At 43.2% G+C, this 15613-nt stretch overlaps 1 protein-coding gene across 3 annotated transcripts in view; it reads right to left on the bottom strand.

Annotated features, from left to right (window-relative positions):
* The window catches only part of esyt2b (extended synaptotagmin-like protein 2b), a 33868-nt gene that overhangs the window by 13152 nt on the left and 5103 nt on the right, over positions 1 to 15613 (bottom strand). For all 3 annotated transcript variants that reach the window (XM_030398614.1, XM_030398615.1, XM_030398616.1), the window contains exons 2-10: positions 12940 to 12981; positions 12271 to 12405; positions 11918 to 11994; positions 11263 to 11335; positions 9162 to 9251; positions 5731 to 5786; positions 2080 to 2200; positions 415 to 591; positions 162 to 244 (exon numbers count right to left, since the gene is read on the bottom strand). In XM_030398614.1, coding sequence (XP_030254474.1) covers positions 162 to 244; positions 415 to 591; positions 2080 to 2200; positions 5731 to 5786; positions 9162 to 9251; positions 11263 to 11335; positions 11918 to 11994; positions 12271 to 12405; positions 12940 to 12981 — 854 coding nt within the window. The remainder of the gene's footprint in view (positions 1 to 161; positions 245 to 414; positions 592 to 2079; positions 2201 to 5730; positions 5787 to 9161; positions 9252 to 11262; positions 11336 to 11917; positions 11995 to 12270; positions 12406 to 12939; positions 12982 to 15613) is intronic.

The following is a 15613-nucleotide window of genomic DNA, read 5'->3' as shown; positions in this document are numbered from 1 at the left end:
TATGAGCAAAGATGCTTTCATCACAGCGTCCCCTCAGGTGTCAACACTGTGCTGAGGACATAATATGTGAGGCCACACCGGACCCCTAGCTTGTCACCTAGCTGAGAGGCAAAGAGACCCTGTGATCAGATTAGAGCAGGCAGGAAATAAAAGAAACTCACCTCCCCAGGAAATCATCTTTGTCCGGATCCTCGTCAAACAGCTCAATTTCGAGGTGCTGGCCCGAGTGCTCGTACACCAGTGCCTGATGGAGAAATGAGAATGTATTGATCTTGAACTGCTTGTTCGAGCAGGCAGGTTCAATCAATAAACAGATTACCTCATGCAGGTTGGAAGAATACACTTGTTTCCTTAAATTAGCACCCTTTACTCCAAGAGACACTTAAGACATCTTGACAACAAGGGACTCGTTACCTCGTAAACTTCATTCCATTTGGGATGGAGGCTCTCCTTCACCGTCTTGCTCTGGAACAGCTGGTTGCCGATCTGCAGGACGCCGTAGGGGTCGGACTTGCCCTTGATCAGCCCTCCGAGAAATTTATCCTTCCCCTCCAGGTCCTGGGCCTCCAAGAAGTGAATCCTCAGGACCCCCTGTGTAGACACGCAGAGCAGAGAGTCAGGGGGAGCAGCTCTGAAATAGCTGTATCTGACACTTCGAGGCCGCAAGAAGTCAGATTGATAAGATGTGACATCACCTAATGGGTTTCATGAGGCAATGCAAATGAATACTGTGGCTTGTTACTGAGGTGAAGCAGTGACACTCTCAGCTTCAGGTCTGCTGTGTCTTCTCCGAACTATTGGAACAGCCCCAGAGGACCTGAGAGGAGCTGGAAATATCGATATTTTACACTGTACACTTAAAAACCATCTATTCAGTCTGACTGGTTTATAGTGTTTTACAATCCTATGATTTCACTGTCGGTCATTTTTATTTATTTAGTTCCTTTTTTATCTTTTAATTATAATCAATTTTTATGTGCAGTATTTCAAAGTTTTATTTTTATTGCTTGTGTTATCTTTTTTTGATGTACCTTTTACTATCTCAGGTACTCATATTTTAATGCTGTCTTTTGCAAATAACTTTTTTTTGGTGCGCATTAATCACAAAGTCCTTTTTTGTTTTTTTTGTTTTTCTTCCTCTATCGCTTGCAAAGCAATCTGAAGTGCATTTAATTTGTTTGAATGGTGGTATATAGATAAAGCATGATTGATTGATTGAGAATGTTTACAAAAACCGGAGAGCTGAACTGAAACAGACAGCCTGAGTGTTACGTCGATATCTGTTTGCGTGCATTCTTGAAATGTAGCATTCATTCACCTTTTTCTTCCCCTAAACTTTCCCTGGATGTGGTTGTTTGTATATACAGTCTATTCCATTAAGACTGCATTTAACAATCATTTTCATTACACTGCTTAACTATGCAATTGATTGTTCAGTCAGTAAATGGTGTGAAAAGCTGCCTAGCACAAGGTGACATTTTCAAATTTTTTCGTTTTGTGCGTCGAACGGTCTCGAACTCAAAGGTCATGCATTTTTAAGCAATGTTAACAATTTCTGTAGCGACATGAAACAGAGAAAAGCACGTTGTTTCTTGATAACTGACTTAAACGATGAACGGTTTATCAATATTGTTATCGAGAAGCTGTTCCATCCGCTGATGATTTGATCAGCTGATCATATTTACTAGAAAGGACTGTGAACGTGTACAACTATCACAGCCTCAAATGTCTTAAACATCTCAAAATAGCACCTCATCAGGAGGGGCGCTGCTTGCATTGTAATACCCTGAAGTGTTTGTCTTGTTGCCATGGATACAGGGACTAGCGTCGAAGCCTTGCCATGACTTTTGCTGCTTTTCTTTCATTTTGTTTTAATGCTGTGAGCTCCCTACAAAACCCAGACATCTCATTTCTTTTATGGGGTTGTATAAAAACATGTAGCAACCCCATGAGAGTTTCACTTTCGAATACTTTCGGCTTCTAAGCGTGAATTCCCTCATGAATCAGTCTGCGTATGCACTTACCCGGGCAGTTAGAAGAGGCGTAATCCACCGCCTCATCTTGACACTGTATTATTACCTTTGGCATGGGGAAGCGCAGCTTGGCCAGTTCCACATCCCCGACCAGTGGGATTGTGATACGATTGGGTAAAACCAGATATTTGTAGATGATATCTTGAATCAGACTGTCAGAGAAGCCACTGTTGGGAAAGGAGGGGGGGGGAAGGGGGGTTGTGAGAAGGGAGGAGAGGGAGAAAAACAGAATGAAGCAATGAATTATTTAGGTACGGGTGCCCTTGGGTTATAAATATTCTCCTTTAATCTCAGCTTAGTGCAGCACATTTCTGCTTTACGTGTGAAAAGAAAGTAGGAAAATTGGAGTCAGTTCAAGCATGTTGGCGCAGCTAGCCAACAGACCTCTGAACGTCTATCTGATCCGCTAATGACTCGCAACAACAATGACAGTGAGGGCTGGAGAATGGCGTTAGCTCCAGGCTTGCCTTTCGTTTATTTAGCTGCAGTGGCGCAGCTGGAAAATTGCAATCATGGCTAGAAGAAATTGAATTCACAATAAAAATTCATCATCCGGTGTTATTGCACCGCCTGTCCCTCAAGAGAAAAACAGATGTGATTACAGCCCAGCTGTCGATATATCACGATGTGGGTGTCCTTATCAGAGCGTCCATAAACTGACGGAGGTCCTGAAATTGTCTCTGGAGGAATCCGAGGACTCTGAAAACACAGCAGGTAATCTACAAAATGGGCCTTGGGAATCACTTAAGTGCTGCCATGAAATACATCAACATGATCTGTCAGAAGAAGCCTAGTAAATGTGATGTTTACTACTACACAGGCCCTGATGCACCAGTCCCATGTGCTTTCTTACTGTCCGCCAGTGTAGCAATTACCAGTAGCGAGGTGACAGCCTGCTCATAATTGGTCTTATAAATTAGGGGAAATCCTGTCTGAGAAGTCTCAATGAATTAGGCCCAATATGTTCCAGAGTTGCTGCCAAGACCCCAAAACATCCCCTTGCACCAATTAGCCCTCCTGCGCTGCAAAGTCACAACGTAGTAACTTCATATTCGTTCAAAAGTTGAGGGGGACTTGCAATTCCCTCTGGTCATAAAGGTAACAAACAAGGACTGTCCTCCAGTTACTTTAAAGAATAAATACTTCCTCTGCTCATCTGCTCGAACAAAAGCTACAATGAAATGAACTTGATCATAATTTGTTTCTGGAGTGGGAAGAAACTTTCATCGGATCATCCCTGAGCTTATCTAACAATGAAGCGGCGGGCTGCGGCTCCTCTCTGTGAGCCGATTAGAGACGTTAGGATCCTCCGGAGGGGGACTGATCAGCGCCGCAGCTTTTCTCCAGCTCAGATCTGGGGGTTGTGAAGGGATTCCTGCTGAATCAGCGCTTATTGCTGCATTTTTGTTGCTTCCCTAGCGCAAACACTGGAACACCCCCACCAACCCGCTTGTGTGTGTGTGTGTGTGTGTGTGTGTGTGTGTGTGTGTGTGTGCATGCACAGTAACAAAAAGGGGGGGGGGGGGCATTTATTCAGTCATTACAGGACAAGAGTGCTGACTGCAGACACTAATGCACTATAACATAAAGAATGTAGTACAGCGTGTTTCACCCACTTGGTGTTAGGACAAACATTTCTGTCAGCCTTTGACAGAAATGTGTTTTTATGCCACCGGCATGTTTGTAGCCATGCTTGCGGCGTTGCTCCAGGGTTGGTAACGTAGGTATGTCAGCTCACCACTTTGGCCCAGGCTGAAGTGTCCTAACAGCTAGTGGATGGATTGCCAGGTCATTTCGTGCAGATAAGTATGGTTCCAGTTTTTACTTTCACTGTAAAACATCTCAACACCTACTGGATGGATCGGCCCAAAAGTTTCCACAGGCGTTCGGGGGGTCTCAGGGGACGAATCCTAATGACTTTGGTGATCTTTTGACTTTCCCTCAAGCACAGATAGGCTGAAATATTGAGTGATTCTGAGTGAACTATCTCAAACACTGTTGGATAGATTGCCAAGAAATTGCAGACATTCATGCTCCCCTCAGGATGCAATAACTTTGATTTAATCTAGTGCCGCCAGTAGGTCAAATTATTACCAACATAGCAATGATTTACGGCCCACAGGTGGTCCAGATCTGGTTGCCAGAACGAGATTGACCATGACTTTGCAATATTTCGGCCAACTGAATGACTACTGCTGGTGGCTGGTCCTAACCGGGCCAAGAAACCAGCCCTGTGTTAAAGGGTAAATTCACCCAAAAATGAAAATTCAGTCATTATCTGCTAGATGTTAAAGATTCTCTTTAAACCCTTGACACGCAGTCGCGCTTACAGCACCCACTTCAGACTGGGTGCGTACTAATTTGTTTAGCAGCTGCATTAAAGATTTTTAAAAAGGTCTTTTCAAATCAAATTGGGATCTGAGGGCTACCAGAGACTTGGATTACGACCGTAGCTCTGCACGGATACATCTTATGCTTCTTTTTTGTTGGTTCAAGCGTCTTCTTCAGCTGTTTAGGAGAACACTGCAGCGCTGTTTTGCTGTGAAGCTCCAGGAATGTTTTGCTTGTATTATTATATGCTATTTATCATAATGCCAGCAATGATATTTTCGTATCAGCCTCAGCTGCACTTGGTTAATTTCATATCTGCTGAGCGTTAGTTTGTTGTCATTGTGAGCACGCTAGCATTAGCGTCAACAGAGCCTCTAGTGTGGCCGTGGGACCCCTGAGTCTTGTTTCAGTCTGACGCCCGCTCTACAGCAATGACACACCACAACATGTAAACAAGACATTTGTTACATAACAATAATAATAACAGGGTTTAGGGGCGACACACTGGGCGAGCCTTCAAGTCGGCAGCTGATGCCGTCTGTCTGTCTGTCTGTCTGCTGCATTCAAGGAGCTCTCCCGCTGCAGCTACGATTTCACCATCTGGGCCTCCACTTCGACAGCTAACCTCTCTGTTTCTGCACGTGCCACAACCACCACACACACACACACACACACACACAGGGACATGTGCACACCAACACACATATAGCGCATTGCACAAGCTGCATGGATCCATTTCACCCCCACAGAGGGCCGGCCACTGAGCTCTGCCTGTGACAACATGTCTCCTCCACATTGGCAGAGTGCGCAACAAGCAGCTGTAAGCCCAGAAAATCACACGCAGCATTCATGCATGGTCCACACAAGTCGGCGGCAAGTAATTCTGTTGGGCTGTTGGCGACTCTTAATCGACTCTCATTTGGTCTCTGCTTAGCCCACACAACTGCCTAAGGGTAGAGGACACTTAATATGAGTGAGACAGAACCAGCAAGAACTGGGAAGCAGACTATAAAAAGAACACTTCCCGATCCGGCCCGTTTAAGTCCAGTTAATCTTGTTATTCGCGGTGATGTGTGCAAGCAAATGTACTACATGTCACACAAATTAAAGAAGTATCAAATCTTATTTGATGTTTTGCTTGAAAGATTGGCTTGCCTGCATCTGCTCAGTCTGGTGTTGCTCTTGATCGCAGCAGCAACAAGGACAAGGACACTTCAGGCTTTCAGCACTGAATAAAAAAACAAACCTCTCGCCAAAAATGCTTTTCACGCATTTGGTAGAGGTTTATCTTCTGAATCTTAAAATCCAGTGTAAGAACCAGTTTTACAACAACAACAGCAACTCAAGCAAGTTTGAGATGACTTACTTAAGTCCGGGAATGTCGAGTATGTTTGTGAGGCCGGTCCAGTTTATGTCCAGAAGCTAAGAGAAGGAGAAATGGGAGACGGAGAAACACAGCAGTTGGTTAGGCTGCAAGAGTAGAAGGTGCGAATTAAATCGATCCAAACACTTCAGCTTTATTGTGTCCTGCCCTCTGTGGTACATTCACCACATCGCTCCTTACTTTCTGGCCAACAAAACCCTGCTGATTAATAACATCAGTGACAAAAACTCTGTCTCAACTCAAAGTTGCAGCAGTCAATAAGCATCAAAAGTCATTTAACCAGATTTGGTCCACGTTGAAAACAGAGCACTGCTTTGCTGTACTGATTATTTCGAAGAATGTGACATATCTCACCACACCCTAGTTTGGGAGAGGAATATACATAAAACATTAAACAACAACCTTTTTTTGGCCGTGTGCTTTTAACATTATTGTTTCATTCTTCAAAGTTTTTTACATCTAAATCTGCTTCATCTTCAAAGTGTTTAAGTGGATGCGGTGCGCATGATTAGCAACAGTTTGTATGGAATGAATACAAAAACAAAAACACCTGCTTAATGAAATATTTATAAAACTAGCAGCGGCCCTCTGGGGCCTCATTTGTTTTCGTTGTATAATAATCCCCCTAATTGTCCCCTAATAAGGTCAGGGACAATGTGGTTTTCCATGTTTTCCAATCCGCGAGTCGAAAAAACGTGCACTGCGTGGGTAAAACTGGCAGCAGGTTTCCAAGTGTTCCGAGGGGAAGACAGCACAGAGAAAAGAAAATCAAAGACGGTGCAGGCAGATCCTGCCTCGCTTTGATCTGTTTCAGCCTTCAAGCTGAGGTGGCGGTGCTTTCTTAACGAGTCGCTCCCACCCTATTACCCTGTCCGAGCTGCTTACACTGCAGCAGATGCGCTGAGTGTGGCGGGGGGGGGGAGAGGAGTGGTGCAGGGCTCCGAATAATATGGTGGGGATGTCTGAGTGTTGTGGGAAAGTGATGAAGAGGGACACCGCTGCCTGCAAATCACCTCTATGACTAAGAGTCGTGATATATCATAGGAACGTGAAAAAATAAACCCAGCAATATCTTCCAACTGTGAAGCTAGTGTGCATCAAGACAAGAATAATTGGTCCCTAAATCATTAAGACAAAGGGGAAATTGATTGTAGGTATAATTAATTTGCAGGTGTAGATTTCTTAATTTGGAGGATGTGCTGCTTTTCTCTGTTTAACATGAACATTATTGCGATAGATTTGGGTTCTGGACTGTTGTTTAGACAAAATGAGTAGTTATAAAGAAATGGCTTGACATCTGGAGAAATACACTTGCTTGTTTCCTTGCTGAGAGTTAGCTGAGAAGACTGATACCACAGCCAGGAGACAGTTAGCTTACTTACGCATGAAGACTGTGAAAACAGCTCACTAATTAACAGTAAGTGTGGCGTTTATAAATTGCACAGACAAACCAAAGTGACAAAAACAACTATATGGAAGAGTCTTCCATATAGTTGTTTTTGTTTCAGGTATAACCTGTTTCGGGTCTTTATGCTAACCTACGCTAATTATCTCCTGGCTGGATCTTCATAGTGCTCAGACACGACGGTGATATCAAACTTTTCATCTAACTCTCAGCAAGTGAACTCTTCTGAACTCTTTCAGCACAGCCCCAACAGGGTTTTCAAATCAAGGCAATGCTTGCATTTGTAGTTTTGTTCTGCACATTCTATTTTTGAGAAGTCAGACAACCTGAATGTATTTGTATATGGATGTATATTGATTTTAAACAGAGAAAAGGAGAGAAACCTAAAATTGGAGAAGCTGTAGTCTGAAAATGTTATTTAGAATTGAGGATTTAGTGTGGATAAAATAACCATCTGTTATTCTTTGATGTATTAAATAATTCATTGATTATTTGCCAAATCTAGAAATATTCCTTTCAGACATTAGATTTGTCTAATTTGTCGAAGATTAATAGATGAATACAAAAAAATACATTTATCTTACATGTGATCTATAACTAATTAAATATGTGTAGTTGATAATGTACAGATCATATCTTCACAAAATAACCAGTGAAGTAGACAGAGCATTATTAAACCGTCCAGCTGAGCCTGAGCGATGAAATCACTTTAAAGGGCTCACAGTGGAACGGGCTGCATCTTTTTATTTACACAGTTACATTAGCGCGATCACTCAGGCGCACTGTGGCCACGACCTCTTATGGTCTGGAAATGTTTCCATTTCATTTGGCAGTCTGGAACAGACCTTGTACGGCACACTGAAAAGAAGGTCGATGAGTTATTTGGATTCGAGGAATATTTTCTTGTTGCTGTTTCAGAAGGTTGCTGATGCAATTGAATTCCTCTCTCCTCCACTGTACCAATGTAATGTTCCTCATCTAGATGTAGGCGGTAGGTTGAGCTGAATAAGTGTGTGTGTGTGTGTGTGTGTACATGTGGGACTGCACCATGATTTACTGGCGAATGCCGCTGCTGCTGCCTTCTCCCTTTAGCCTCCTACAGTAATATCTCCACCTTGAGCTTTAGCTGAGTGCACGGGGTAGAGAGAGAAATCTGCCAAAGTAGGGCTGGCTGGATCTGCAGCTATTTAAAGCTCTGCTATAGTTCCACTGGGTCCTCCCATTCGGTATAAATCGGTCAAACATTTTTTAAGCAGTGCAGCAGTGGCTCTGCACAGCGGGCTGGACAGGGAGATTGATGGAATGTGCATCAGAATATGCAAACAAGTTGTGATGTGACATTCAAATCATGCACAGTGACGTGGTGCGTTTGAGCTGCAAGAGAATAGGGAAAGCCAGCAGCGGAGGGGGAGAAACAAACTGAAATTAAATTGAAAGTAAGGGCTGTATAATGAAAATGAATGAAGAAACACACTGCGCTTTGATTCAGCTGTGGTTCTACTCAAATCAGCATTTAACGTTTCATTTACGTCCATTATTCCTGCCTGAGAGAGGCAAAGCAAAAAAAAAAAAAAAAAAAACAAGGAGCAGTTTGTTTCATGAGACGCAATATCATGCAATCTAGAGAGAACATAACTGACACGGAGAACTAAACTGAGGTTTATTCAGGACACTATATTAACAGGAAGGGACCCGACCTTGGCAAATTCATTGAATACAGCGAGGAGAGAGCGTGAGCAGACAGTGTGAGAGGTCTAATTTTTTCCAAATGTCATCTAAAAAACAGCATAACACTGAATGTGTTCCTCTGCTGCATCGTCTCAAGTGCTGGGAGAGATTTAAGAGATCGCTAGTTTTGTATTTCAACACACAAATCCCAGTTTAATAGCCTCCACTCTCATCATGTTGCATTTATTCAGACTGCGACATCATTATGACTCCCACCGCCGTTCCATTAAAAGGCTTTAATCCGATTAACTGGTAACATATCATCGGCGGCCGGACTCACCGGCTTCTTGAGGAAGAACACGGACAGAGCCCCAACGAGGGGCATGTCACCCAGCAGCGGCTCCATCACCACCCTCAACACGCCGTGCATCTGTGGAAACACAAGAGGAACACATTGACACATACATACATGGGAAGTTACGCCTCGCCGGCCCTTGACATTCCTCAGCAGTAGCACATGACAGGTTGGAAACTCGATCACGGCCTGGTTTCACACCAGCCCGGTGTCATCCTCCACCTTCTCTGTGACATATTGTGTGACAATTACGGGGATTATTTTGTTGGAAGTGCTTTGTGTCATGTGGACGGCACACAGCTGCTCTAATCCCACACCAGGGACCAAAGGGTGTTTAAAGTCTAGCACCAAATATATTTGTTTTGCAGCTACGCTTGTAATTTCAGGGATGAAAAGTAAGACCATCTTGTCCAACCAATACCAGGATCGATACTAATACAGCTGTTTTGTGTTTGCAAGTAAACGCCATCACATTCATCATGAGGCGTCACAGCATTTTTGTGGCCAAGGAAAAGGTCAATCCCAGACATCATTTCCTTTGTCAGAGAAGGAAGAGATTAAATTATCTCTGTAGAAGATCACACAGACAGAGAGCTGGCGAACCAAAGCTTGTATTCTTGAATCTATCAGAGGTTTGAACAAGAATGAAATCGTGTACCGGATACTCGTTCTAGCGGTGCATGTACTCGCTGAACCCTCGTTCTTACATAGCCATGCATCATTTCTGTGTTCCTAGGTTTGGGAAATGGTGCAGATTTATATCGGGTATTGATTTATCTGTCCTTAGGACTAACAAGGCCTTAAAGGCAGCATACACCAGCATATGACTGGAAAGTCAGCGCGCACATGAATAGATCTCCAATAAAGAGTCATTTATGAACGAGAACTGACCGCAATATGAAATCAATCCGAAACGCAATTATTTTGAAGGTTTCACAGAGCCGTAGCTGCGGTGAGGAGCGGGCCACCATCATATTAGACATGTGACGGGATGATATTAAATAAATAATAATATCAGTACCAATATCAGTATCATCCAGCATTTAACCCCCCCACTTCTCATAAAGCCATCACTAATCTCAGTGTTATAACGGAGTCAGACGCACCTGCTCTGTGAAACGTAAACCAGCTCAAGGAGGAGCGATGGGGACTAATGTATTAGTGGTTGATAATGAGCTGGGGAGATGCAGTATGTAGGACTGCCGGAGTTATATAATGCTGCAACAAATGTCTCCAAGGGACGGACCCAACAGCAATTGGTCTCCAAGGAGGCACCCTGATTGTTTTTTTTCTTCCGCAGGGTTTGTTCCACTGCAGCAACACGCGAAAGGGTCGAGGACATTCAAGGGCAACAAAACACACACTTACACAACCGAGAAGAGGGGAGACTTCTCATGGATGGTGCAAATGAACTATTATTTAAATGTGTTGTTTTTCTAGATTTTCTGTTCAAAGTGATGTTAATTGCTCACATGAAGAAGAGGAGCTCTGTCTAGTAAGATAATTACAACCTTTTATAGTCATTTAAAGTTCAACAAAATGTACATAAAACTGAGTCTGGTTTAGACATATACAACATATACACGCTTTATTTTGAAGGGGGGCAGAGTTTTGAAAAATGGAACCAGGGCAGCAGAGGATTTCACAAAGGTTGTTGGGACATTATTAGTACAGCCTCATCAGTATGGGTACACAGTACACATGAGTAATTTGTGCTTTCATACCAGCGCATGATGAAACGATCCACTCATGCTGAAAGCTTTTTATATGCAGACATCTAACAGACGTCACTGCGCCGAAATAATGAGAAATAATGTCCTACTGAAAGAAGAAGAGCTTCTATGCAAATACCCATCCTGGTATTATGCAAGATTCAAAAATCAAACTTAAAGTCATCAGATATTGGAAAAAGCCTCTGAAATTTGAGCTGACAGGACAGACCTTTACTTAAAGTCACTGTGTCACTTTGTATCCAAAGCTTCATGTGCCTTTTCGGACAATCACTGTAAAGGCCGAGACTCGTGGCAAAAGCAGCTTACCTTTATGAGGGTGTGAAACAAATCAGACAAAAAGGAACTTTCCTTACCTGGATGCTCTTAATGCCAGCTTTGCAGTAGTAGCGTTTGATGTCTACATCAATCTCGGTGTTTCCAACAAAGCTGCGTGACAAAAAACACAAAACGTGTCTGATGAAAATCCTGCACCAGGGTTCCTTCACTTTTTAATTAATTTTCAAAGGCATGACGCTGGTGAAATTGAATCATCGTAGTGACTTAATCATATTCATCATTATTATGAAACCCCTGATGCTTTGTATGGTCAGCAATTTTCAACAATAGCCATTCAATGTATTTACATGCGGCAATAACCTCTCCATATAGTCGTTTTTATTGTTGGTTTATTGATTTTACACATCAGAGTCCGATTCTTTGTTTTGGGGAGTGCACATAAGCCTTTTGTGGCTCCGTAAGGAGAGGCACAAAATCTGACAAACTGCCTTAAGTGGTGGCACAACACAGCCGAAACTCTGACTAAATTGAATCGAGTTGCAACTGTGGATAATGTAGATATTGTTCTTTGCGAAGACAGAAGAACAAGTGTAACAAAAAGTCTTCATCTCCAGTTTCGGGGTTTATAGTCCATTATGTCGTATCAGTGGAGGACTCTGTCGAGGTCTTTTGAAACCGTCTTATACCACAATCATAAAAGAATCTACAGAGGTAAACTCCTGGAAGACTCACCTTATCTGCAGGTCCATGATGATCTGTCTCTTGTCCACATTTTCTGTATAAACCTTGACCCCGTTGACCCTCAGGGGCTGCACCGCAACACAGGAAAGCATTATAGCTGCTGCACCACTCCAGCCCATCAGCACAACAACGACACCTCCACCCCTCCCCAAACCCCCACGCGGTTACCACAAGGTTGACCCCTCTCCTGACCCCGCATGGAAACTATTTATGAAACAAGCGTATATGTCAGCGACGTGCATGTGTACGTTCACGTTCTCACCAGCTGTCCCGACAGCACCTGCTGCCAGTAGCCTGTTTTGTCACTGCTGAAACAACACATGATCAAACCGAGAGGGGCTCACTTTGTCTCCTATGTCGATCTTGCTGAAGCAGAAGGTGCTGAGGTGGGAGTTGGACTCCTTCACCGCTGGCTCGATGGTCTCATGGAACAGTTTCTCCACAAACTGGCAGATGTAGGGCCACATCTGCTTCACTGTCTGAGGGGGAAATGGGGAGAAAACGCTGACCGTTAGAGTCTCGACGGCACAAACTGAAAAAAAAAAAAAAAAACCTCGCCTTTTCCCATCATTTGATTGAAGGGCATGTACGTGTGTGTGCTGTGTGACTTCGTACAGGTACATCTCTCACGCTGTGAATGATGGTTTCTTTCAAATATTCACAACGTTGTTCTATTTAAGTCACTCAAACAGATCAACCAGGGTCCCACGAATTAAATTTTTATATCAGCATCTAGATCAGTTCAGGGAGTGGTCGTGAGCGCTTCAAAATGTACATCTAGGTGGTTGCCATGGGGATTTCCATGGGGTCAATGTATTCCACCATGCAGCAGAAAACAGGGCCGCATGCTGCGAGTCAGATGTGCCGCAGCGTACACACTGAGGCAACACTCACAGCCCCGGTGGGAAGAGGAGCGACAGACATCCCATTTTCATCCGGCTTATAAAAAACAAGCAGGGAGGACGGCTTCACTCAAGCAAACAAATTCAAGAGACAGCCGCTCAATTCTTTACCTTGTTTAGCCACTCGACTCGCTCGACGTCTGGGAAGTGGACCTGCAAAAGAGAAAAGAAAGCAGATAATATCGCGTCCCTGGCGGTTTCAGTGAGGTTTCACATCTAATCTATGTGATGAGATTTGTTTCACTGGCGAGCCGACGTTCAGCTCACATCTTCAGTGATAAGTGAAATTGAAAGCTGTTATTTAAATGTTGATTTTCAGAAGCCAGCGCTCAAACCAGACAATACGTGCACCATCAACCTGGTGAAAGGTCCTAAGAGAGCAGAGCATTCTTCGTTTCCACGTCAAACAGCAGATAGCAAATGTCAGTTGCATTGTTAACCATCTGCTACTCTCGAAAGATTTCTCTCTGTCAAAATACCTAAACACAAGGCATCATATTGTGGCTGGTATAAGTTAGACACAAATAATGATGATTTGTTATTCGGTGGCTGGTGAATTTGATCATTTACCTGTCAGTGGCTGGGTGATGTTCTTATTTCCCACCCTGGTAAGCAGCTCAAATGTTTATCATGTTTATAATTGTAGTTAGCAGACTAATACTTGCTATTTAGCTCTAAACACAAACCAAAGCTGAGGATGATGGGAACATCCCCACTTATTTGGGTATTTGGTCCAACAAACAAATCAGCGTGTACTCTAGGCATCACTGGAAATGTTCTGTTTCCATTGTTGATTATGTTTTCTCTTCAGCCCCCACTGATGTGCAGTTTGCTGCGGGGATCTATTCTTGGCCCCATTTTGTTTTCCATTAGGAAACATTATCTGTCTGTTATCACTGCTACCCTGGCGACAAGCAAATCTACTTGTCCTTTAAGTCGGATAACGTTAGCTGTCTGAGCAGCTCTATGGAGAAGAGGACGGCTTCAAACTTCCTGCAGCTAAACTCCGACATGGCAGATACGACACATTTTATAGCTGTTTCACGTCTCTAGACCTCCACAGATCCACACTGTAACTGAGCTGTGGGATGGAGCCGCAGTTTCTAACTAATCTTCTTGAACGGCCAACGTAAATCTGCCATTGATTTAACACGGGGTGAAGGAAATGCCAGGAATGAAGTCAATACGCTGCACAAAGGAGGTGATCATCTTTGTACCTGATCACTTGGAAAGCAAATGACAATCTTTCATTGGTCCGCCATTTTAAATCCACAGCCACAAATCTAGGTGTCACATTTGATTCCCAACTGATGGGACCACATATCAACAATCTCATTAAATCATGTAGCTTTCACAAAAGAAATATCAATACAATTAAATCAGCTCTTTCTTTTCCAGACTTTAGCATGCCCAATGCACTCTTCACATGCCTGAGTCAATAATGCTGCGGCCCGTATTCTAAGACCACTCACAGGTCCCACATTACTCAAATTATTTTCTCGCTTCACCGGCTGCCGGTTAAATTCCGGATTGATTTTAAGATTGTTTTATAACTTTTATGGTCTAACATGGTCTGGCCCCCATTCATATTTTGTAGCTTTTGTTTTCCCATGTTCCAAACACTAATCTAAGCTCTTCTAACCTATCTTGCTGCCGTACAAACACCCTGCTGGACGCCTACACTGACTTGAACTAAAGTTCATTGCCAAACCCAGACATAAAATTCTTCTTTTGAAAAGCTTTTTAACTCTGTAATTCTGCAACACAGAAAAGTAAAAGCTTGACGATGACACATGGCTATTCAATATCTTAAAAAAAACACAACCTGGCATTCAACATCGCCTCAGCAGTACAGTAGTTTGATTGTACCAGAATTACACAAAACAATTCAAAGAAGAAAGGGCAGAGTTTTGGGGTTTTGATGAATGGGAGTTGCAGCAGCTCTTTGATCTGGAGTGGCTGCTCGATATAAAAGACAAATACAGAAGGAGAAGAAAGCTGACGAAAGTTTCAAACCAATCTTCAAGTAGAGGTCACTGGATTTTTCCTTGATTTTCGTTTCTACTTAAAAAGCATATTTATCGTATGACCTTCCTTGTATCATCTTTGTGTTTTATAGAGATTGCTGACATCACTGCAAACCTTAAACTTTACTTTTCTTCACATTTGAACATGAGCAAAGTCCATTCCTGCGGTGATTATTTGTATTATTTGCCCAAGGCTACTGAATTTACTGATAAATAAGAAACCAGAGTTAAGATTGCTTTGGTATTACTTCCAAAAATAATCCAGTACCAACACATTTTATAGCTGTTCCACATTTCTAGACCTCCACAGATCCACACTATAACTGAGCTGTGGGATGGAGCTGCAGTCTGACTAATCGTCTTGAACGGCCAACGTAAATCTGCCATTGATTTAACGCGGGGTGAAGGAAATGCCTGGAATGAAGGCAATACTGCGCACAGTATTCAGCCCAGTGCACAGTGCAGCCACGCACACACACACCACCTTCATAAATAACGGATGAACAACCCGGCCTCTCCATCACACCGAATTGAAGGTGTTTATTCCCTAATCTCAACAGTAAGACAAAGTGACGCATCTGGCCGCAGTGCTGGTGAGAAATGACATGTGGCGCGACAGCTACAAGGGACAGCCCTGCTCCTCACGGAGGCAGCAAACGCGCTTATCCAGCATTTACGTCAAAGTGTGGATAAAGTGGAGACAAGGCGGACGGGGAGCAGAACTTTCTGGTCAAGATGACAGATTCAGGCCTTTAGCT

Source organism: Sparus aurata, chromosome 19 (assembly GCF_900880675.1).
Source record: "Sparus aurata chromosome 19, fSpaAur1.1, whole genome shotgun sequence".
Lineage (NCBI taxonomy): Eukaryota > Metazoa > Chordata > Actinopteri > Spariformes > Sparidae > Sparus > Sparus aurata.
Note: the sequence above shows the minus strand (reverse complement) of the source record. Positions and strands in the feature narration are given on the sequence as shown.